At 52.8% G+C, this 21,036-nt stretch overlaps 9 protein-coding genes across 9 annotated transcripts; 5 read left to right on the top strand and 4 right to left on the bottom strand.

Moving 5' to 3' along the window:
• Positions 1-231: 231 nt before the first annotated feature.
• Positions 232-4,805, bottom strand: nrap1 (nucleolar RNA-associated protein 1). The gene is made up of 12 exons (XM_009554507.1): positions 4,744-4,805; positions 4,371-4,694; positions 3,859-4,251; positions 3,632-3,809; positions 3,076-3,579; positions 2,971-3,026; positions 2,811-2,912; positions 2,636-2,760; positions 949-2,581; positions 688-891; positions 496-633; positions 232-438 (listed from the first exon to the last, which is right to left on the bottom strand). Exons 1-12 carry the CDS (start codon positions 4,798-4,800, stop codon positions 334-336), a joined length of 3,819 nt encoding a protein of 1,272 aa, XP_009552802.1. The 5' UTR covers positions 4,801-4,805; the 3' UTR covers positions 232-333.
• A 153-nt stretch (positions 4,806-4,958) lies between these two features.
• HETIRDRAFT_412525 (uncharacterized protein) lies at positions 4,959-5,855 on the top strand. The gene is made up of 3 exons (XM_009554508.1): positions 4,959-5,190; positions 5,262-5,433; positions 5,557-5,855. The coding sequence occupies exons 1-3, from the start codon at positions 5,152-5,154 to the stop codon at positions 5,559-5,561; spliced, it is 216 nt and encodes a 71-aa protein (XP_009552803.1). The 5' UTR covers positions 4,959-5,151; the 3' UTR covers positions 5,562-5,855.
• Positions 5,856-6,112: 257 nt separating this feature from the next.
• HETIRDRAFT_108047 (uncharacterized protein) lies at positions 6,113-6,511 on the bottom strand (the record flags this gene model as incomplete). Its single annotated transcript, XM_009554509.1, has 1 exon — positions 6,113-6,511. One exon carries the CDS (start codon positions 6,509-6,511, stop codon positions 6,113-6,115), a length of 399 nt encoding a protein of 132 aa, XP_009552804.1.
• A 658-nt stretch (positions 6,512-7,169) lies between these two features.
• On the top strand, positions 7,170-9,546 carry HETIRDRAFT_39442 (major facilitator superfamily). The gene is made up of 7 exons (XM_009554193.1): positions 7,170-7,366; positions 7,436-7,665; positions 7,726-8,169; positions 8,229-8,288; positions 8,348-8,602; positions 8,677-8,787; positions 8,847-9,546. The coding sequence occupies exons 1-7, from the start codon at positions 7,204-7,206 to the stop codon at positions 9,099-9,101; spliced, it is 1,518 nt and encodes a 505-aa protein (XP_009552488.1). The 5' UTR covers positions 7,170-7,203; the 3' UTR covers positions 9,102-9,546.
• A 199-nt stretch (positions 9,547-9,745) lies between these two features.
• On the top strand, positions 9,746-12,241 carry HETIRDRAFT_108045 (Metallo peptidase M50B; the record flags this gene model as incomplete). The annotated part of the gene is made up of 7 exons (XM_009554510.1): positions 9,746-10,282; positions 10,339-10,442; positions 10,502-10,763; positions 10,817-11,045; positions 11,125-11,577; positions 11,706-11,799; positions 11,887-12,241. 7 exons carry the CDS (start codon positions 9,746-9,748, stop codon positions 12,239-12,241), a joined length of 2,034 nt encoding a protein of 677 aa, XP_009552805.1.
• A 372-nt stretch (positions 12,242-12,613) lies between these two features.
• Positions 12,614-13,199, bottom strand: HETIRDRAFT_423082 (uncharacterized protein; the record flags this gene model as incomplete). Its single annotated transcript, XM_009554511.1, has 4 exons — positions 12,614-12,657; positions 12,757-12,900; positions 13,071-13,131; positions 13,197-13,199. 4 exons carry the CDS (start codon positions 13,197-13,199, stop codon positions 12,614-12,616), a joined length of 252 nt encoding a protein of 83 aa, XP_009552806.1.
• A 1,327-nt stretch (positions 13,200-14,526) lies between these two features.
• On the top strand, positions 14,527-15,966 carry qor14 (quinone oxidoreductase 14; the record flags this gene model as incomplete). The annotated part of the gene is made up of 4 exons (XM_009554512.1): positions 14,527-14,683; positions 14,773-15,530; positions 15,598-15,777; positions 15,880-15,966. The coding sequence occupies 4 exons, from the start codon at positions 14,527-14,529 to the stop codon at positions 15,964-15,966; spliced, it is 1,182 nt and encodes a 393-aa protein (XP_009552807.1).
• Positions 15,967-17,104: 1,138 nt separating this feature from the next.
• On the top strand, positions 17,105-18,397 carry qor13 (quinone oxidoreductase 13; the record flags this gene model as incomplete). Its single annotated transcript, XM_009554513.1, has 6 exons — positions 17,105-17,152; positions 17,201-17,237; positions 17,295-17,432; positions 17,512-18,056; positions 18,117-18,296; positions 18,350-18,397. The coding sequence occupies 6 exons, from the start codon at positions 17,105-17,107 to the stop codon at positions 18,395-18,397; spliced, it is 996 nt and encodes a 331-aa protein (XP_009552808.1).
• A 416-nt stretch (positions 18,398-18,813) lies between these two features.
• On the bottom strand, positions 18,814-20,296 carry qor18 (quinone oxidoreductase 18; the record flags this gene model as incomplete). The annotated part of the gene is made up of 5 exons (XM_009554514.1): positions 18,814-19,034; positions 19,106-19,288; positions 19,344-19,885; positions 19,955-20,092; positions 20,161-20,296. The coding sequence occupies 5 exons, from the start codon at positions 20,294-20,296 to the stop codon at positions 18,984-18,986; spliced, it is 1,050 nt and encodes a 349-aa protein (XP_009552809.1). The 3' UTR covers positions 18,814-18,983.
• Between the last annotated feature and the right edge of the window lie 740 nt (positions 20,297-21,036).

The following is a 21,036-nucleotide window of genomic DNA, read 5'->3' on the forward strand; positions in this document are numbered from 1 at the left end:
ATAGTCTTAAAGCTTTCAGCTTCGAGCGCAAGGCGGTGGGAATCAACGATGTTCACGAGCGAGCATGTTACCACCTAAATGATGCGAAACTCAGCTTTGCATGTCCAGTCTAAGGGAACCCTGATACGACTACTCTTGTGCTTTCTCAAGGTACGAGTCGCCGAGTGGCAGATCAATATGTGATACATGTCACGTCAGAGCAGGTCGCCAGATCGTCGACGATGCCGCTCAAGTATTCCTGTGTTTGTTACAGTGTACGCGCGAAGCCATATACATGATGAACCTGATCATGCGGGTGGATTAGATCGTAGAGGACAATATACTTGCCCTCGATCAATTTTTGACTAGACCGGCACCCAAACGAGCGATCTCACTCAATACTGCGCTTTCGTTCAGGGTCACCAGCCCTTTATCCTTGTCTTTACCCTTCTCATTCCCCTTTACGAGTGGCAAGATGTCATTCACTGCGGTTGATAATATGAGAGCTGCACTCACTTTAGCGATTGGAATACTGGAAAAGTTATTGAAGACGCGGAATGGTCGAGCCTGCTTGAGGCTGGGGTCCCAGACTGCGCCAATTCTATCACCACCAAGTGGATCATAGAATATTTTCAGAGTGTCTGTGTAGATGCGCTGAGATAGATGCCGAATTAGGACAATGACGAGACTGAATCCATGAAAATCTACCTTGAGATCGTCAACGAACATCTGCGCAGGGTCAAATCCAGGCCGGGGAGTGCCTGTCTCGTCATTTTGAGGTAGATTCGCGAATTTGCCTTTCCTAGCCCATGCACTAGGATCTGCAGTAATGTTTTGGTAGTAGCGCGGGAGAACTGATTGCTCGAGTTGGATGACAAAATCGTAGTCGTCGATGGGATGGATGAAGAGAGACTATTGGGATTGACTCAAGAGTGAGCTATCGTTCGCAAACAGGGGATTCAAGCATACCTTCACATCTAATGCGTGTGTCTCTATCCCTTGCAAGCAATCCCACGTAGCCTTTGCTAATGCGCGCACACGATGGGCAGCAATAAGGTCAGGGCCCTGAGTTGTCCACATATGGCCGCCCTTATCAAACTCCGTTGATACTGTCCACACGCTCTTCGCGCCAACGGGAGCAGAAGCCTTGCTTGGATCGAGTCCACCCTCCGCCTCGCCATAAAGCGGCACAAAGACGCTGTCTGCCCACTTCCAGTCTTTCAAAAATCGGATGACCTGCGCGAATCCGCGCTCCCTGCTTTCCGGCACATTCTCATATACCTGTCCCGACTTTGATGTTGGCCCTCGACCAAGGAAGATGGAGGCACAGAGAATTTCCACAACCTCTTCGCCAACTTGACTGTGCAATAGCCAATGCGCCGCCAACCATCTCTTGACTAGTCTGACTGTTCCCGCGTAGGCAGAGAAACGATGACACAGCACCGCAATGGCACGATGATGTCGAGGCGAATGAATGAACTCCCGAGTGTATAACTCCAATGCATGCGTGGCCTCCTCCCGATCCTGAGCCTTGCGTGGATCCTCACTCGGTATTTCTAGCGCTTTTGGCACATGTAGCTGCTCATCGACGATCCGGTGCAACAGTGTTGCCTCGCGATCGTGCCATATCCGTGCCAAGAATACCCAACCTTGGCTCGTCACGATCTCCAATCGGGATTGATCTTGGATTTGCGACCCTGTGACACCGTCGCCAACGACAACTTGTGCACGGACACCGTCCACAGCGTTCGTCAAAGCAGCTGTCATCCGCTCGAAGAATGCCAACTTCATTTTCTGGATAGCCCGTAGGTCGTCTGGCCACCGTGCTGACTTCTCGAATTCCAAGATGATCTCCATCGGTGGAACGTATCGGGCACATTGGGGAAGAGATGTGGAAGAGGATACAGGTATGGCAACAGGATTGAAGGCACTAGTGTAGCGCAGAGATTCCGACACAGGGCTGACATTGAGGATTGATAATGGAAGATCTTTGTCCAGACTCTTGAGAATCTTGACGAGTTCGTCAAAAGCAGCCATAGCGCCTTTGAAACCTGCAGACATGCCCGCAGAGCGATACAATGACGAGATAGACTCTGGCAGCCTCAAGACACTATCAAACGCGGGCTGCCATGTGACCACCACGTCTTCATGAAGATTGAAATGTCGGGCCAGGATGTGTCGCACGACCATGGTCGGAATATGGGCTCGTTCGTCTGCGCTCTTGACATCCCAGACAACGCTTTCAACGATGCTTCCGTCTTTAAATCGGCGAAGCTCGGCCTTATCTCCCCAGAAATCGCGGAAATCCTCTGCGGCCTTTGAGATAGCTTCTGACGCCGTAGGACCGTGATCAACTAGTCGGAATGCATGCTCGGCGTTGAATATTAGTCCGATGAAAATGAGAGAGGGGTTTGAAGGATGTGCCTGGGATAAAGATCGAGGTCGGAGAGAAGGATGGAGGATTGCCAGTCCTTTGATGCGTTGGCCAAGACCACGGCGAAGCAAGGATGCGAGAGAACTGAATAATGCGTTGGACGGTGATCCATGCTCAAGTGTTTCATGCAACGATGGACAACGTATTTTGGCTGAAGAGATGTCAACACTATTATCTGAGAGTGAGCCATACGAACGCCTTTCGGATCAGAATATTGCTAACCGTATCAAGGCGTCATATCGATTTAAGAGATCTCGGCTTTCCTTCAAGAAAACGTCCGGGAAAGGGTCGTTTGAGACTGTGTTGTTGTCCAATATCTCCAACGTTATTTTGGCATCATATCTGAGCTGGACTTGGCGGTCAGCGATGAGAACATAGATATGCCAGGAACAGTTACCATGTCAAGCGAGGCAAGAGGAACACCTGCCAACAGATTGATCAACGATGATGAGTCTACGAAAACTGCTCCATCATGAGATGTGTACGTCTCTGGAGGAAACTAGGTGTAACATTGGATATCAGCCTGTGAAAAAGTCTCCAACATATATGGTACGCACACGATGGCCCTCTCTGCTCTTGACAAATGTTCTCTCACTCACAAAGTCATGACGGCCTGATAGTCATAAGTTTCCAAGAGTTCATCAGAAATAGGAGAGATTTACTTAGAAAGCTCAAGGCGGCCTTGAACAGCTGATAAGAGCTGAGCCCCTTGCCTAGTGGCCTTTTTCGTGTCGTCTTGCTAATGGCATTAACCACTGGTTCTTCACCGTTCACTACCATCTCCAACAGACTGCTCCACCAGGCGCCACGCCCTTGGAAGCCTCGCACGCACATCTTTTTGCCTTCGCCATAGCCTCGTTGGTTCGCCCATATACGGAGGAGAGCCAGCGCATCAGCATACGATGGTATATCTTGTTTCAGTGCATGTACGGATAGCAGATGCGGTTTGGGGGTAACAGATAGAAGGAAAGCAGTGTTATAAATCGGGGTCGGAAGACTCTCGGATGTTGACTCGACGGGAGGTGCATCGCTTTCTGTCAGGTGATGAACTCGGAAGTTACTACGGTGCGGAGAGAGGCGGGAAAGAGGGATCGGAGACGATGGTGGCAGGACAGGGATGATTCTGACTTGGGCATTGAGCTTTGTGAAGTCAGTTTGAGAGCCATCTAGAAAGATAGATAAGGATAGACACATGAATAAATCTAATCTTGTACTAACCCTGTCGCGGACGCAACACAAGTGTGGTCAGCCGAAGATCGCCACCACTGGATTCGTAGAATGTATCCACGTTTAGCCCACTGTTTGAGTCAACAATGTGTCTAGCTAAGACAGCCAAGTAATACGCTTTTTTGTGAAAAAAGCGTCCGTTCAGGTAGTCTTTTTCTTGGAATAGGTTCTGCGTCGTTTATGAGCGTCTTATGAAAATTTATAAACAGTTGACGTACTGAGGGCATCTCGACCGCAACGTCTACACTCCAAGGTTCACCATCCTTCGCTTTGACGCTGACTTTGTTCGCCCAGCTTCCCACTAGAAACACATCTGCAGGTTTTTCGAACACCACTTTCCAGTTTGCATCCTCAGAGGGTAAGGGCAACGGGTACGGGACGGAGATGGATGTTGACGGCGGACTAGCCTTCATTTTACCCTTGCTTTTGGATTTGCTTTTGGGAGGGTTCCCTGGAATCTCGTTGTTCAATAGTGATCGCGCGGCTTCCAAGGGATGCTGAGGGTCAACTGATGGGAGCGAGGATAGACACAAATGTAAAGCGAGAAGGAAGCGGTCCAGAGGCGCCATGCGAGAGGGTTTCGGACGGACGTTCGGGAGTAAAGCATCAATCTGTTAAACACGCATCGTAAATACGCGTTCAAACAAGAGATGGTGTATGCCTCTGATTCTGGGGGCAGTTGGATTATCCCTGCAGAATGCACAACTGCAACGCTGCAGGCAGCACGCACCTGCAATTTAAACGAGCCGGACCTGAACAGGTCGGTAGCTTCCTTGATCGCTCTGACTTCGTCTCCAGTGGGTGGTTTCTTGGGCTTTCCCCCACGCTCGTGGTGGGGCTCTCCGTCAACATCCATAGATACACCCGTGCCTTCCCATTCTTCGTCTTCTCCCTCCGCGCCATCCTCCCCTGCTTCACTCGCGTCATCAGGACCATTCGCCTCCAATGCAGAATGGCCATCCTCTGGCAGCGCGGCATCTTCGCTTTCGCTCCCGGAGTTCTCGACGGCTTGCACGCCATTTTCATGTTCGGCCTCGGGAGTTAACTGTCTCTTCTACTTTCTAGGTTTAGTTCAGATTGAGAGATGAACGGAAGATACACACCTTCGAGCCTCGCGAACTGTTTTCCTTTCCTCTTTTGCGCTTCAGATTGAGTGCCATTTGGAAGTAATGGGAAGGAATTCCTAATTCCAAATACAATAACTTTTGCGAGAGCGGCTGGCGGCAGCTGGCGGTCTGTCACTCTCCGTCACTGTTCGCGTCACTGTTTGGTCATGTAGGTCTGCAGAGGTCTGCTCTCTCGAGTCTCAACGAGATCACCCAAATCCATGACTTCCAAATCTCTAATGAACAGACAGCCACGAATCTTAGCTTGGAAATATCCTATGCATTCTCTTCAGGAAGTCCTTCTCTAAATTCCTGAATTTCTGATAAACACTTCAATCCAAACTCGTCAAACCTTTGACGACTTCAAGCCATTGCAAGCCTTCGTCGTGCCGACTTCATATTCACATGGCACGGAGGGATATCGGTAATCCTTATATGATTCTAGTATGTATATATGCTCGCCACGTACATTTTTCAATGACGTGTAATCACTGCCTTCTGCGCTGTTCTCCAAGCACTTCGCCGCTATTTTGTCGATATACCTCATGCGGGTCAGGCGCACTGATGCAGCCCATTTACTTTATCCGCCCTCCTATACCCCCATCATATCTTCAACAACGTACAACATTGCGCTATTCCTGTCTCCTGGTCATGCATCAGCGAAGGGGCCGGTAAATTCTTCTAATGGTGAGGCATCATTCACACCCCTCATCTTCTATAAGTCCAGCATGTGAATTCAGCATTGTTGTATTGAACCATCGCGCATATGTCTCATGTTCACTAAATGGCGCGTGATTGATTCATTCGCAGGATGATAACAAGCCATGATCTCGTTAATCATCCAAATGGATCATCTTCGACACTTCATGGCCCCATGAGCTCCGATTTTTTGCCGCATGTATATCTGTGAGTGGGTTGGGCGTTCATCTCGGTGCTATTGTTGTTCCCTCTCAGCGTTATCACCAATGTCCTATGGTCCAGCTGCTCGCCCCTATGCACGACTTGAGGATTCTCCCTTCACCCCGCATCTGTTCTTGCTATGGTCTATCGAAGTACTTTCCTCCCCTGGAACGTAATATCACAAAGAAGTTCGTCGTGTGTTCCCCGTCTCTTGCTTCATTCGAGTTTTGTGACCATTCAATGAGGCGGTGATTACATATGAGTATAGACTGGCAACATAGCATCTAACAGGGTAGACCAGATCGGAGCTCTCATGTGCCTAATTTCAGCCCCCAGTTCTACCATGTGAGTGCTCGTATTCTCTCTCACCGTTGATGATCCCTTTGGCCCGATGGTGCATGTTAAGGCAGTTGTTCGCATTGCATCTTTATCCCATGCGAGTTCAAACATCATCCACAGCGTAAAACTACGCGTGCACAGTTCCAAACTCCAGAATGAGTCTATGTTTCGAAAGGCCCCGTTCTTCCCAGGCTCCCCCACGAGAAGCCTTAGGCCTTGTCTGGAGGAGGCGATGGAAGAGAAGCTGCGACCTCCGCGTTCCTCCATACCCCGACGAGGTGATTGGCATAATCGATTGATAGACGATGACTACGATGACGCGCCACAAAGGCTTCTCATCGCACCGAACGTCCGACTGGCAATGCACCGAGAGGCCCTCCGCAGTCTCGCCGTTCTTCTCAGCAACGATGTGCGGCTGTAAGTACGTACCGCAGGTTCCGCCGTGAGTAGCGGCAGCTGTAGCACCTGCCTCTTCCCCATCTGTCAGTGATGCTTCCCTCGACCCCATAACGTCGGCGACGAACATGTTGGACCGCGCCTTTGACAAGACCCAAATTGCAGAGAAAATAAAGATTTTCCTCAGCGGACGCCGGCCGTTTCGGGAAGGTCGGGAAGGCTTGGTGTCCACTGCCGCGGCCAAGGTATCACTAAGGCATCCCGGAATGGCAAGCCGATACCTGCCGACGCGAGTTGCCGGGCCCGAGGTGCTTCGGACCTCGGTGCCTTGGTGTGTCGATCATGTCGTCCCGACAAGCACCTCGAAAATTTGGATCGTGGATTTGACACCCAGGCTCCGTCGCTCACGCAGCTGTCCCTCCCAGAATCGTCACGTAAATCCGCCCGAGAGATGCTTCGTGAACACAAGACACAGACACGAGGGAAGATGCGACGATGATCCAGGTGGCGTTTCCTTTTCGCGCCAACAAGAGTGGAGATCAGCCCATCGTCTTCAGGACGGGATGACCTAGTCACATCGGAGCGCGTCCACCGACAATGGTCTCGGAGGCTGGGCCAGAGTCTTCCGAGGCGCGTCTAGCGCCACGGGTAAGGACACTCACTTCCGACCCTCTAAATGTTTTCTTCCGTTTCGTCATTGGCCGGCGTGCTCCTCTGCAAATCTTTTGCCCTCCCTCCATAAAAACTTGGAACGCACCGCTTCTTCTCCTCTCCCATCTTCCCCCCATCCCATATCCCCACCCCCACCCAGCCTTCCCCGGCATGTACACAATCTACAATCCATACATAATTGGCGCAGTGTCGACCATGGGCGGTCTGCTCTTTGGTCTCGATATCTCGTCGGTATCGGCTTTCTTGGCCATCGACTCATACCAAGACTACTTCAATCACCCCAGCGACATCGTTCAGGGTGGTATCACCGCCGGTGTGTATTTTATCGAGTCCCTTCTGTGCTGTTAACGGAGCGGACACTGATGACACCTCTCTATCATAGCCATGCCTGGCGGTGCGTTCTTCGGCGCGAATATCGCGGGCCATGTTAGCGACCGATTCGGTCGTAAACCGTCCATCATCTTCGCGACCATTTTCTGGATCATCGGCTGTATCCTGTCCTGTGCCGCGCAAAACGTCGGCATGCTTATAGTCGGCCGTTTCGTGAAAGGTATATGCGTCGGCTGGTGCTCGAGCCAAGTACCTGTCTACCTCGCTGAACAGGCTCCTAAGGTCAGCCACCCCTCTCTGCTTCCTCTTGGTAGCTCCAGCGCGCTGATACTCTCACCATAGGCTATCCGTGGTCGCCTCGTGTCATGTCAACAATTCGCGGTCACCATCGGTATCCTCGTCATGTTCTACCTTTCCTACGGCTGCTCCTTCATCCCAGGCCCAACCTCCTTCCGCCTCGCATGGGGTCTGCAAATGATCCCCGGGTTCCTGCTCGCGGTCGGCATGCTCTTTCTTCCAGAGTCCAGCCGCTGGCTCGCCGCCCACGGGCGGTGGGACGAGGCAGAGAATGTGATCGCGCGGATTCACAATCAGCCCCTGGATGCGCCTCTCGTGGCGTACGAGATCACTGAGCTGCGCGAGGCGATGCGTCTCGAGAAGGAGGCACCCAAGGTCACCTACGGAGACATGTTCGGGAAGCGCCTGCGGTCGCGCACGATTGCGGGTATCTCGTGCCAGCTTTGGAGCCAGCTCGTGGGCATGAACGTCATGATGTACTACATCGTCGTGAGTACACTCCGCTGTGTATATGCTCCCAAGTTTGAGGTGTTGACATGCTGTTCTAGTACGTCTTCCAAATGGCGGGCCTCTCTGGCAACTCCAACCTCATATCATCCTCCATCCAAGTGAGCTATTCATTCGCCTTTACGTCAATTGACAGCGTTAATATCTCCTTTCCAATAAGTACATCATCAACTTCGTCATGACGATCCCTGCCATCCTCTTTGTCGACAAATGGGGTCGCCGCATCACGCTCCTGACGGGTTCTGCGCTCATGGCCGGCTTCTTGTTTGCCGTTGCTGGTCTGCTCGCCGCGCACGGGCACTACGTGGACTCTGTCGATGGCAATGAGAACATCCGCTGGACGATCACAGGTGCGCCCTCCAAGGGCGTCATCGCGTGCAGCTTCCTCTTCGTCGCCTCCTTCGCCGTCACCTGGGTGCGTCTTTCACTTGCGCTCTTGCCTCGTCTCGATCGGTAGCGCTGACGCTGAATTGGATGTTGTGTTGACAGGGGCCGGTCTCGTGGCTGTATATCGCCGAGATATTCCCGCTGCCCGTGCGAGCCAACGCCGCTGGGCTCGCGACGAGCACAAACTGGATCATGAACTTTGCCCTTGCATTCGTAAGCGCTCCTCCCCCTGCATTCCCGTTGCCACCCGCTCACATGCCCCCTCAATGCAGTTCGTCCCCCCCGCGTTCCGCAACATCCAATGGAAGACGTACATCGTCTTCGCCGTGTTTTGTGTCGCGTCGTGGGTGCAAGTATTCTTCACGTTCCACGAAACGAAGGGACGCGCGCTCGAGGACATCAGCGAGCTGTTCGAGTCGGGAGCGTCGCCGTTCTCGAAGCGTCGCACTGCGAAGATGTACGATTCACAAGAGAAGGCGGCGCACCACTCGACGGCGGACGTGCACCACGACAAGGACGAGGCCTAAGGCCTCAGCCCGTATTGCTTCTATTTCTTTTCCTTCTGCCTGCTCGCTATTATTTTGCTATTTTCGACGAAAAGTTCTCGTTCGCGGTTTCTCCCCTCATCTCGCACACGCATTTACCCGTTCCCCATTCTCATATCATACGACCCACCACTCCCCAACCCCTGCCTCTCGTCATCTAGCAGGTCAGCTCCCTTCCACACAATCACGACCACGCCAGATGCAGCTCTTCGGCTCATCTGCGCGCTCACCTGCGCACCTCGCTACGCGACAGCGGCGAGGCTAATTTGAACCCGTAGTATCTACTCACCTGGCGATGACGATTGAAGGATCTCTGTCGCCCACAGGATTACAGAAGTACTGAATAGTAGTGTCTCAAGTTGTATCTCGCAGTCAAAATTCAAACTTCTCATAATGTATACCATCCCTTGGCAATTTGTCGTCTGTCATTGTGCGAGGCCAAGATCGAGTGTGCAGATCTAAATTAATGGTTGGAGCAGAATGAAACGCATATAAATTGGATTATCCTAGGATTATCCTAGATTATCTCAGATTATCCTGTGCCTTTCCGCACTGTGTGCGCGTGCCTGCATTCAGTCCGTTCCGCTCGCCGGAGGTGTCTGCTCGCTGTCCAGCACGTCTATCGAATGACCCTCGGCGCCGTCGCCTTCGCCATCGCCCTCTTCTGGATCCTCCTCCACGCCATCGCCCGTCGCAGCGCCAGCACGAGTTCGGGAACCTTCCTACCCCGCCCCCTCACTTCCTCCCGACCCCGCCTCCGCAGCCACGGACGCCCCACCACCCTCTTCCACACACCCACCACCCGCCTCACGCTTTCCGCCCTTGCACTCACGCTAGAATCTACGGCTCTCAATGCCCCGCATGACACCCTCGCTGCCCGCCTCACCCGCAGACGCCATGCCCCGCTCCGCCGAGCCCTCCTTGTGTTCTATGACGCTGGGACCGCACTCGGCGCACTCGGAATGGCCGCATCACTCGCTTTGTTGGTGTGGACACTCTGGCAGCTCTCGCAGGTGCTCTTCTACGCGTCACCGGTTCCTAGTGATGTGGCGGCGCCCGCCTTGGCATCCGCTACTGCCGCACACGCGAAACGGACGTTCGAGGACGCCATCATACCCGCGAACAGTGTCATAGCAAGCGATGGCATTCAGCTGAAGCTACTCGTGAGCTCGCTTGTCGATGATACGCTCACCGCCGCTCACACCCGCACCCTATCCAGATTCCAGGCGTGACCGTCCCGCTTAGCCACCTCCTGCCTCTTCTCACTGCTCTCTTTCTCTCCCAAGCGATACATGAAGGCGGCCATGCCCTCTCTGCAGCCCTGTAAGCCATCCTCTACCTCCTCTTTGTCTTCCTCAACAACATCCACCTCTGCTTCACAGCGACTCTGTCCCCCTCAGCGCGCTCGGTGCTTCCCTCAACCTCTTTCTCCCAGCCTTCTTCGTCGCTCTCCCATCTTCCTCCCTTCAAACCCTCCCTGCGCGCCCGCGCGCCCGCATCGCAGCCGCCGGCGCGCTCCATAATCTCGCGCTCTACGTCCTGCTCATCGCACTCGCGCGGCTTGGTGTCGGCTCAGCCGCGCTTTGGACAATAGGGTACGAGAACGTAGGGGACACGGGGCGCGTGGTTGTTTCTGTCGACGAGGTGCGTCGCGTCTCCAACATCTACTTCATTCTTTGTGGTCTGACCATGCGTAGGACTCTCCGCTTGCACCCCACATCCCTCTAGGCGCGCTTATCACTGCGCTCGACGACATCCCCCTTGGTATGAGCACTGATACCAGTGCGAGCCACCTCTCCGCATATACCGCCAGCCAATATGCAGACCTATGGGATGCCTATCTCACCGCGTCTGATCACCCGCCAGGCTTTGACCCTGGCACCGACGCGGGCTGGGGCTGGTGCATACCCGAATCCTGGTTCCTCTGTACGCCGCCTTCCTCCCCTGCTCCCCTTCTTTCCCCATTTGCCTCTTTTCTCTTGACTGACACATTGCGCCAACACAGCTCAAGCATCCACCTGCTGCGCCCCACCCGCGTCCCTGTCCTTCCCCTCCCTCGTCTGCTTCGTCCCCGCTTCCGCTCGTACCCCCTCGCCCTTATCCCCCGCCTCCACATCCATTGACCCTCCTGGCTCGCACTGCCTGAACCCCGTCCCTCTCCTCCACCCCACGACCCCACGCTGCGCCCCACGCCAAAGCTCTCACCAGAGTCCACAACCCTCCACATCCCAGACATGTCCTGACCCGTCCGATATCTGCGTCCGCCCTCGCACAGACGCGTTCCTCCTCCGCATCACGCTCCTCGACACCGACCACAGCCCTCGCGCCGACTCTGACCCCAATTCCGACGCGTCCACATCCGCCTCCGCGACCGCCAAAACTATCGGCCACGAACACAGACGCGCACACGAACGTGTCGTACTCTGGCGTGGTCCCAAACTCGAAGTATGGGAACAAGGTTCGTCTGTCTTCATCCAAAATGCACCGCCACTCTACTTTCCTCGCGCAGTATGCGTGCGAGAGAGCTGCACCGACCTAGCTGCTTTCACCATTGTCTACCAAAACATTCTAATACAACTGAAACAGTGCAAGTATCCATGCTCCGCCCACGCTGGACATGGACATGGACGTTCCTCCCATTCCTTCTCACCCTCCCATCAACTACTACTACCTTTTTCTCGTAAGCACCCCCCGCATCTCTGCCTCCGTCCACCCGATAAACAATCCATCTTCCACTCCATGACTGCTCGCCCAACCTATGAAACAGGTATCTCAAAACCCTCACGCTCTCCCTCTTTCTCTTTAACCTGCTCCCCCTTCCCCGACTCGACGGCTCCCCACTGCTCGACGCTCTCTTCGAGCTCGAGCTCGGGCCGAGCCCTCGGTCCTCCGCTTTGTCTCCGTCATCATTCCGGACGCGAGATGCATCAGAGCTGGAGGAAATGGAATTGGGCTTGAGCTTTCAGCCAACGGAAGGAAGCGAGATGGGTCAAAATTTGGGGCACAAGCACGCGCCTTGGAAAGAAAGAGCAAAGAGGATCGTCCGGGGCGTCACTGCAAGTTTGGTCGGCTCGTGCGCGCTGCTTGGAATCGGGGTGGCAATGAAGACGGCGTGGACTTGATGCAGACATCAACCTTGAATATACCTTGGGAGCTGAATATACCTTGTATAGCACAATTCACAAAAATCCCCATCGTCTGCTTTCGAAATTGCTGAGAGGGAGAAGAAAAGGGAACACATAGACCCATGGATGCATGCATATTACTTTTACGCCACGACCGTAGAGGACATACGCGCCATCTCCCTCCACTTGCATCATAGTGTCAAATCGCCGCCCCCTCCAGCTGCCAACACCCGCGTGATAGATGTAAGCATAGCACCTGGCCAGCAGCGGCTCGCATCTGGGTGTCTCTACACCGCCTCACTGATTCATCCATCGTCTCATCGTAGATAGCATAAAAGGAAAAAGAGGGAAGAAAGATGAGCGGGGCGTCTATTTCTTCTTGGGCGTCTTTTTGATGTCGATGACGTTCAGACCTGAAAATTTAAGCACGTTAGCGTACAGAAAATGTCAGGGACAGTGGAGGGTGACAATGGATGCCAGGGCAAGGGAACAAGGGAGGAAATGAGACGCACCAGGAGGGAGAGACTGCTTGAGCTTCTCGGCTTTTTCTGGGTCATCAAGAGAGAGGGTGTAGAGATACCGTGAGCAGCGGATCTTGAACTTCGTCTTCTCCTTTGCGCCGGGGACGCGCGAGGCGACCTTCTTGATGCGTGCAGCTATGAGAGCGGGCATCGGCAGAAGCAGACAATCGTGCAGAGTCCAGTATCGAAGGAGAAGAAAGCAACAAGAATCAATGGAACCAGACAAGGTGGAAGGGGGGACGCAAGGGAGGAGATGGACAGTCAGTACACGGAAATTCAACAGATTAGTACATTAGCACACGCACAGGACGCATCCTTTCGCCGCGCGATGTCGATGAACTGCTTAATGTCACGAATTTCCTTGGGCTGTTTCACGCCATACTGAAATCAGTACACGGACACAGACAGGGGGATGCATGCTCGCTGCTCACCATGGTGTCGACGGGTCTTGAGGGTATACCAGGCGTGGGAATCGCGGCTCGGTCTGTCCATTGTGGCTGACGGTGGCTGAATCCAGCTGTGGCTGACCAGTGGCTGACGAGAACTGTATAGTACTGTCTCGGCCGATGCCGTGGCCGAGCCCGAGGCGCATGTGCTTCTCACGGTTCATGCCAGCCAGCGCTGAGGTCTGTGATGGGAAGGGAGCATTCGACGAATCGCCTCAGCAGTCGTTCATGGCAGTGCGCAGCCTTTCAGGTTCCTTACTGCAGAGCAGGTCTCAAAACAAATCTCACAGGGGGTGTAATTGTCACGAGTCTCTGCACCGTGTCTGCCACGGAGCCTACATCGCATGGCATTCCTGCTTCCGAAGTTCGCTGGTCCAGTAGACGCTGCCTCCGAGCCTATGCCCGAGGCCGGTCCGAATTATACTGAGGTCCGAGGACCTATGAACGCCCTCTCTCCGCATGCGCGCTCATCATGCGGCTGGCATGATGCGCGATTTGGCAGCGGCGAAGCCAAGCAACAACACCCAGGCTCGGGGTGAAGACAATAATATATTGTTTTAGGGTGATTCTTCCACAGGCCGGCCAAAACCAGTGCACCGAGGTGTTAAATGGCGTCAAGCGTCTTCATGGCTTCCAGGCTGCGAAGGGTGTCATCCCTGGCTAGCCCCTACGATCGGACGCTACATGCTTGCTACACATTCGAACGGGGAACTCTGCAAGTCACTGTGGGACACGGCCATCGGCCAGTGTTCAGCCGACCTTCCCCTCGGGCATGCTTGCATTGCGTTGTCCACTGCAACTGCCCGCTGATGGGTGGGTTATGTCAATTCGAGGCGCGGTCTCGGTCAGAGTCACACAGCCCGCTCTTTCTGCCTTTGAGATCAGCATTTGTGGGTCATCTGAGCTCCTGTCGGCCCCGGTTGGGTACAGGGTCAGGGCTAACTGTACGGCCTGAGATTTCGGCGACGGCGTTTTCGTCAGTGCGTAAAACATGGAAGATCTCACGATTCTTCCTGGTGTGCATCTTCTGAAACTTAACTCACAGTCTTCTTCGATCCTCTGCTTGTTCTTGAGGTGAACGAAGAGAAACCCCGTTTTTTCAGACCTGTGAGGTTCTCTTGCACGTCCACTCGGCCTCGGTAATTATGTATCTAACTGTTCAATCGAGATTAATTCTCATGTGATGAGATGGTCGTATTTCTTATAGGATGCCGGCAGCTTGATTAGGTCGATATACCTTGATATACTCCCATCGTCTCCCGCGACCCACCTCTTCCCCAACACTGGACTTTCGAAGTCCGTGCGCAGGGCTCCCATGTCATCCACACCTATGAAGAAGTTGCCCACTCGCCATAAGGCCATTGTCGTTGCTCGGAGCGGCTACGTTGACCTCGAGGAAGTCGACATGCCAAAGCTGGGCACGAATCAGATCCTCGTCCAAGTTGGAGCAGCCGCCCAATCCTCATGCGACTGTGCGTAGGTGTCTGGCAGTCTTACCCGATGTCCACTACTCTGCGTTAACAGGGAGATGACGGAGTTGACGGAGGACCTTTTCTCGCAGGGCAGACGATGGTATACGCAAAAAAATATGGTGCTGTCGCTGGCTGCAACTTCGCCGGCACTGTCGTACAGATCGGACCCGATGTTCCAGAAAATCAATGGACGGTGGGCGATCGAGTGGCTGGCTTCGTCCATGGAGGCGGGTGGTTCACACGATCTCCTCGCCCTCTTCGCTTTAATTACGACTGTCCGTTAGGCCTAATTTCCAATGGCTCTTTTGCCGAATACGTCGTCGCCTTCGCACACATCGCAGTCCATATCCCGTCCAGTTGGTCACTGGAGGATGCCTCGCAATTAGGCATTGCACCCTTCACCGCTTGCCAATACCTCTATCATATACACAACTTCCATATCCCCTCCGAACTCAAAGACCTCCCGGCCAAACCTGACGACGAGCGCGAGATGCTACTCGTCTACGGCGGCGCGACGTCCGTCGGACTATACACGATCCAGCTTGCCAAGCTCTCCGGCCTGCGTGTATTCGCAGCGTGTGCACCACGACACTTTGAACTCCTGCGCGATTACGGTGCTGACGAGGTATTCGACTACACGAACCCACAGGTTTCCATGCGCATCGGAATGAACACCTATGGCAAGCTGAAGTACGCTGTCGACATCGTTTCCGAGAGGCAGTCTCCATATCAGGTATCGCGATCCCTCAGTCGTGAAGGGGGCAAGGTATCAAGCTGTAAGAAGTATGCCAGTCCCCGCCCAGGGGTTGAGGTGCATTGGACGTTCCCATTCATGCTACTGCCCGAGGTGCGTCCAAAACAATCTTGCATTCATCTTGACGTTCAATTTTACTTCTCCTGCCGTTTTCTGACAGAACTGTGATTACCCTGCGCCCTATACTTCGAAAGAGGAAGAACGGGACCGGGGGCAGAAGTACGCACAACTGATTTCCAATGTCATCGCCAACGGGTCAGTCAAGCCCATTCCTGCACTTATTCTACCAGACGGATTGGCGAGCGTCGCGCAAGGACTTGAGATGATGATGGAAGGAAATGTGAGTGCTTCTTGTACACTTTCGTCGCACAGGGCGTTTTCAAGGGAGAAATGTCGACACCGTACTAGGCGTTCTGCTGACTCTATTCGATTTTTCTGGTAGACCGTGGGGACAACAGTGACATACCGGATATCTGACACGCCCGACATCAGAATCGAGGCGAAAGATGATGTATTAATGCCTCTTTAACCTCCTTTGTTACGGTGCATGCTGTGTTTGTGCGTAACCCTTCCTGATTGGTTCTCGTAACATGGTCGGTTGTATCACCTATTTATACGTGCCAGTATTTTCTCTGGAATAGATGACGTCTGCAGGTCACAAGGACCACGGGGATCGATAAAGTACACCCTTCCGCGTGTTCTTGTCCTTCGAACTTAGCAGTAAGGTCGTCGTTGAACGTTATCAGTCTTGGCCTCATCGGCGTTCAGCGTCGGGATTTGCAAGGCCTTGCTTCTTTGCTTCATGAATGCCACTCCCCTGGGGTGACTCTCGGCGATGATATTATTTGACGTACGTCTTGACCTGAAGTGGAAAAAATCTGAGTCGATAAGCATCCTCTGACGGCTGGTGGGACAGTTTCTGATCACCTCAAGCCTCCCCCGAGAGCGACGAGTTTCTCCACGAACTTTAACCATGAATCCACGACTCTTCGAACTTCTTCGGGCGCGCTTCGGCTATTTCCATGCACGAGCCCTGAGTTTGACCTGTGAGCTCGTGAGCCGTATGTGGAAATATCTATCAACGAGCCCGAATGATAGACCGGACGCGGTCCTAGGCGCTCCAGTAAACCCAAGTCGCCGGCGTCGCCCATAGCCGGAACCGTAGCCTAAGTTCTTTGATTATATAACCCATACCACAGCCCTCCAGTCAACACTTGGAGCTTGATGCACATGGGAGCTGACAAACCTTTAGCAAGCCTGATAGGAGAGACACAACCAATCGATTCGTCACCGACTATTAATCAGTTTGCTGAGGAAAAAAAGCCCATGGAGGTATGTGCCCGAGGCTTTCTGTGACCGCGGCGGCAGGATCATTGGCTTCCCTACTACATCTACTGCTATCGGCTCTACTGCGTCTACTGCTACTAGCACCGATGACAAGTTCAAGCATAGGACATGATCTCAGACGGCCTCGGCAGATGCTCCACCGACCCTGCGACTTCCATGACTGACCCGGGCTTTGACTGTATGGCGACAGTCAGCTGCCTGCCTATTGGGAGCGTGCCCGTAGCGTCTCTGGGACAGTATAAATGCGAAGCCAGACCCTGTCTTAAGCTAAGCCAAACTAGCACTGTCCTCCTTCGTCGCTCCTCTTCTTGTCAGACAACATGGTACCACCCACTCAGAAAGCCATCGTCGTCACCGGGGACGGCATTGTGCTTCGCGATGCGGCTGTCCCTAAGCCAGGACCTGACGATATCTAGGTTAAGGTCACTGCTGCCGCTCAGAACCCAACTGATTGTGAGCACTAACTCAGTTTTGACCTCTCCATGACACTCATATTCACTCTCAATATAGGGAAGACTGCTGAGTATGGCAAGAGAGTCGGAGCCATCTCTGGTTGTGATTTTGTTGGAATCGTTGTAGAGATAGGTCTTAAGGTCCCCGCTAACGTGCGAAGCATCGGCGAACGCGTCGCTGGATTCGTCCATGGAGGTAAGGTGACTCTCACAGCATCCCATTAATACCGTCCTATCGTCAAAAAAGAGTCTGACACGCTGCTTTTCCTTAATAGGCCTCTATCCCAACGGCTCATTCTCCGAATACTTGTCAGTTCCCTCTGAAGTCGTCGTTCGGGTGCCGGATGACTGGTCCGATGAGGACGCTGCTCAGCTGGGAATCGCACCATTCACGGCAGCACAAACGCTTTGGTCGTCTCAAGAGAACTTCCCCACTCCGTTTGCGCCGGGCACTGACTCCACTCCACTCCTCGTCTCTTCCGGGGCGTCTTCCGTCGGACAATATGTCATTCAATTCGCCAAGCTTTCCGGATTCAAAGTCATCACGTTTGCATCCCCGAAGAATTTTGAGCTGGTGCGCTCTCTTGGCGCGGACGAGGTTTTCGACTACAAAGACCCAGATGCATCGAAAAAGGTGAAGGAAATCACGAACGGCCAACTGAAGTTTGCCGTGGACACAATCAGCGAAAAACAGACCCCGCAGCAGCTTGCCGATGCACTCAGCGACGAGGGAGGTGTGGTATCTGTGATCCTGCCCTGCAAGACGGTGAGGGATAACGTCAAGGTCGTGCACAGCCTTGCGTACGATCTTTTAGGCAAGGTGAGGATTGCATTGATCTTCATTTTGATATTGGCTCATATGGCGGGCGCCCGGATGCAGGACTTCAATTTCCCTCAGGTATTTAAAGCCAATGAGGTCGAAACTGCTAGAGGGAAGGAGTATGCAAGGCTGATCACCAACCTTCTGGCCACCGGGAAGGTCAGACCAAATGCGACGACGGTCCTGCCGAAAGGCCTTGCCAGTGTACCGGAAGGCATGCAGTACATGCGGGATGGAAAAGTGAGCGATTTCAGTACCCAGAGCCCGTCTCGCGCTGATAAACGTGTCCCCAGGTCAGTGGAGAAAAAATCACTTATAGAATTTCCGATACTCCCAACTAAACGCGCCCGTGTCAGCTGTTCATCGTTGAATGATCAGTCAACAAACATTCCCATCTGACCATTGGGAGCTTGTGAGGTGTTAGCACACCGGCGTCATAGTTATCGAGGAATGTAGCCTGTGAATTGTATAATAGACTTTCTCCAAGCTAAGTGCTTAGATTAGTCAACGCAGCGGTTCGTAGAGGTTCTATGTCTTTGGTCAATATGATGACCGCCAAAAAGATGAACTGAGGAGTAAAGAACAGTTACCCAGCGAGTGGTAAACATTTGGCAATTTCCGAAACCCAGAGAGAACGCTGACGCACCAAAGTATCGCATTCGCCGGTCAATCACTTACTGAGGTTGGGATCGCCGTCCCCGGAAACACATGCTCAGCAGTGGGTACTCTGTGGAGACATCGAAGCACTACCTGACAAGACAAAGCAATTTGTTCTCTTATATTATCTTGTATGCCTACTGGGTTGCTGTACTATACGATGGTCATAAGAGGCTGTCTAGAGCGCTTCTGACTCTCACTTCTTGAAGTTATACCCCGTCTGGACGCTTTTATACATACATAAATTATTTCGCTTTCCTGTTTGTATGCTCACAACCTCGGAGTGTCCGCAATTCTGTACGTGATCTTCTGCGCGCTAACCTGATTACGAGTGTTAACAGTGGCGGTATTTATCAGCATGATATTCTCGTCTTCAACACAATGCAGCTTACCTTTCCGGTTTTCTGGTACTCAAAGCCCTGAGCAACGCTCGCTAATCCCTGAGGCAGGATCAATGTCGCGTTGGGCTTGATCTTTCCAGTATCAATGATCTGTTGAAGGAGTTGTGTAAACTTCTTTCCCCTATCCCTATCTTCGTCTGTCTTAGGCGACCACGGGAATGGAAAGTCATAGCTCTACTTGTCTCTTCAACTTCGATCCATGGACAGAAAAGTCGTAGACGTTACGGACCTTTCCAAGCAAGTCATAGGCGAGGGTGAGATTGATGCTGACCTCCGGTCTCGGGCTCTTGTAGAACAACAGCGCCGCAACACGCCCGCCGTCGTCACTCAGAGCCTCTGAAATCTGGCGGGGCGTATCATTCTCCGAGATGGTGTCAACGGCGTGCGCCAGCTTGCCTCCAGTGGCAAGCTTGATCTTCTTTGATACCTCAGGATCGTTATAGTCGAATACCTCGTCCGCGCCCAACGACTTAACCAGGTCGAAGTTCTTCGGGGACACGGTGACAATCACGTGGAGGCCGGCCAACTTCGCAAATTGGATGACATACTGTCCGACAGAGGTTGCACCCCCCCAGATAAGCAACGGAGTCGGGGTGGAAGTGGGCGCGAGGGGCGTGGCGAAACTGTGGGACTGATATAGGCATTGGACCGCCGTGTAAGGGCCAACGCCGAGCTGGGCAGCGTCCTCGAATGACCAGCTATCAGGGATGTGGAGAACGCGCTCAGCATCAACAACGAGATACTCGGCAAAGGCTCCATTAGGATAGACGCCTAAAAGAACAGACACAAAGATTGTTCGGAAATGTCTCAAAGATGGACAAAAAAATGAAAACACCTTACCTCCATGAACGATCCCAGCGACACGATCGCCCACACTTCTCAAGCTCGCTGGCACATCGGAACTCAATTCTTCGATGACTCCAGAGAAGTCGCACCCTGAGACAGAGCCGTATCGCTTGCCCCACAGAGCTGTCTTCCCTGGGAGAAATGAACATCAAACATAAGACTACATGGATTTCTCGATTTTCAAAAATCGAGATACTCACAGTCGGTAGGATTCTGAGCAGCAGCGACAACCTTCACCAGGATTTGACCTGGACCAAGTTTGGGAACATCAACCTCCTTCACAACGGTAGAACCACCCTCTGCTACGACAGCTGTCAAATGCTTGCTAGGGGCCATGGAGGATGTGAGACTGAATTATGATCGACAAGGTGGCTCGGTGGGGGATACTTAATTGAGAGGCCACCGATGGCTGCCTTTTTATCATGATGGCGGGCACGACATCGATTATCTGCATGATGTATCCACATGGGCCTGGGAGTCAATTTTCAGGCATTACCGAGCAGAACGGGCACCCACACTGCGCCCGCTTAGCAGAAGCCGCTCCATGTTGACCTCGAGGTCACGATACGGCTGGAGCAAAATCCATATTGCCAAGAAATGAAATGCGATGGGTTGGACACCCTTGGATACCGACGCTAGACAAGTGCTAGACAGCGCAAGACGTGCTCATATATTCCAATCGAAACGTATGATGACATTATCTCTTGGGGAGCTTGGGATGATGAGAGAATCATGAGTAGTCATGAGTAGGACCCCCGAAAGCCACCTACGAGGTGTCTTCCTGGGACGGTGAGTACTATCCCTGGACCCCAGTGAGAATCCCTCCACTAGGGTGCTGTGTAGAACTCCTAGTTTTTAACCGGGTTAATAACAGATGTTAATAATGCGTTATTAACAGATGCTTATCAAACCCCTTGGTTTTGAAGGTTAATAACTAATTTCCTAAAATAGCGATGTATCTTGAATTTGCTATTATTTAGTGCAATCTCTAAGTTACAGCTGTTTCTAAATGACTGTTAAACCTTTATAAACTAAACCTAAATGCACTAGAGAGGTACAGATGGCCAGAGCACAAA

This window comes from Heterobasidion irregulare, assembly GCF_000320585.1.
Source record: "Heterobasidion irregulare TC 32-1 unplaced genomic scaffold scaffold_13, whole genome shotgun sequence".
In the NCBI taxonomy this organism is placed as follows: Eukaryota; Fungi; Basidiomycota; class Agaricomycetes; order Russulales; family Bondarzewiaceae; genus Heterobasidion; species Heterobasidion irregulare.

What these genes read in the sequence shown, in the direction of transcription:
- nrap1 (XM_009554507.1), bottom strand. Translation starts at nt 4,800, where the DNA reads ATGGCACTCAATCTGAAGCGCAAAAGAGGAAAGGAAAACAGTTCGCGA. An exon ending in CCGGCTCGTTTAAATTGCAG is followed by an intron (nt 4,252 to 4,370) that starts GTGCGTGCTGCC and finishes CGTGTTTAACAG; the next exon opens with ATTGATGCTTTACTCCCGAA. An exon ending in TTGCGGTCGAGATGCCCTCA is followed by an intron (nt 3,810 to 3,858) that starts GTACGTCAACTG and finishes TAAACGACGCAG; the next exon opens with AACCTATTCCAAGAAAAAGA.
- HETIRDRAFT_39442 (XM_009554193.1), top strand. Translation starts at nt 7,204, where the DNA reads ATGTACACAATCTACAATCCATACATAATTGGCGCAGTGTCGACCATG. An exon ending in TCGCTGAACAGGCTCCTAAG is followed by an intron (nt 7,666 to 7,725) that starts GTCAGCCACCCC and finishes CTCTCACCATAG; the next exon opens with GCTATCCGTGGTCGCCTCGT. An exon ending in TGAACTTTGCCCTTGCATTC is followed by an intron (nt 8,788 to 8,846) that starts GTAAGCGCTCCT and finishes CCCTCAATGCAG; the next exon opens with TTCGTCCCCCCCGCGTTCCG.
- HETIRDRAFT_412525 (XM_009554508.1), top strand. Translation starts at nt 5,152, where the DNA reads ATGGCACGGAGGGATATCGGTAATCCTTATATGATTCTA. An exon ending in GTAATCCTTATATGATTCTA is followed by an intron (nt 5,191 to 5,261) that starts GTATGTATATAT and finishes CTGTTCTCCAAG; the next exon opens with CACTTCGCCGCTATTTTGTC.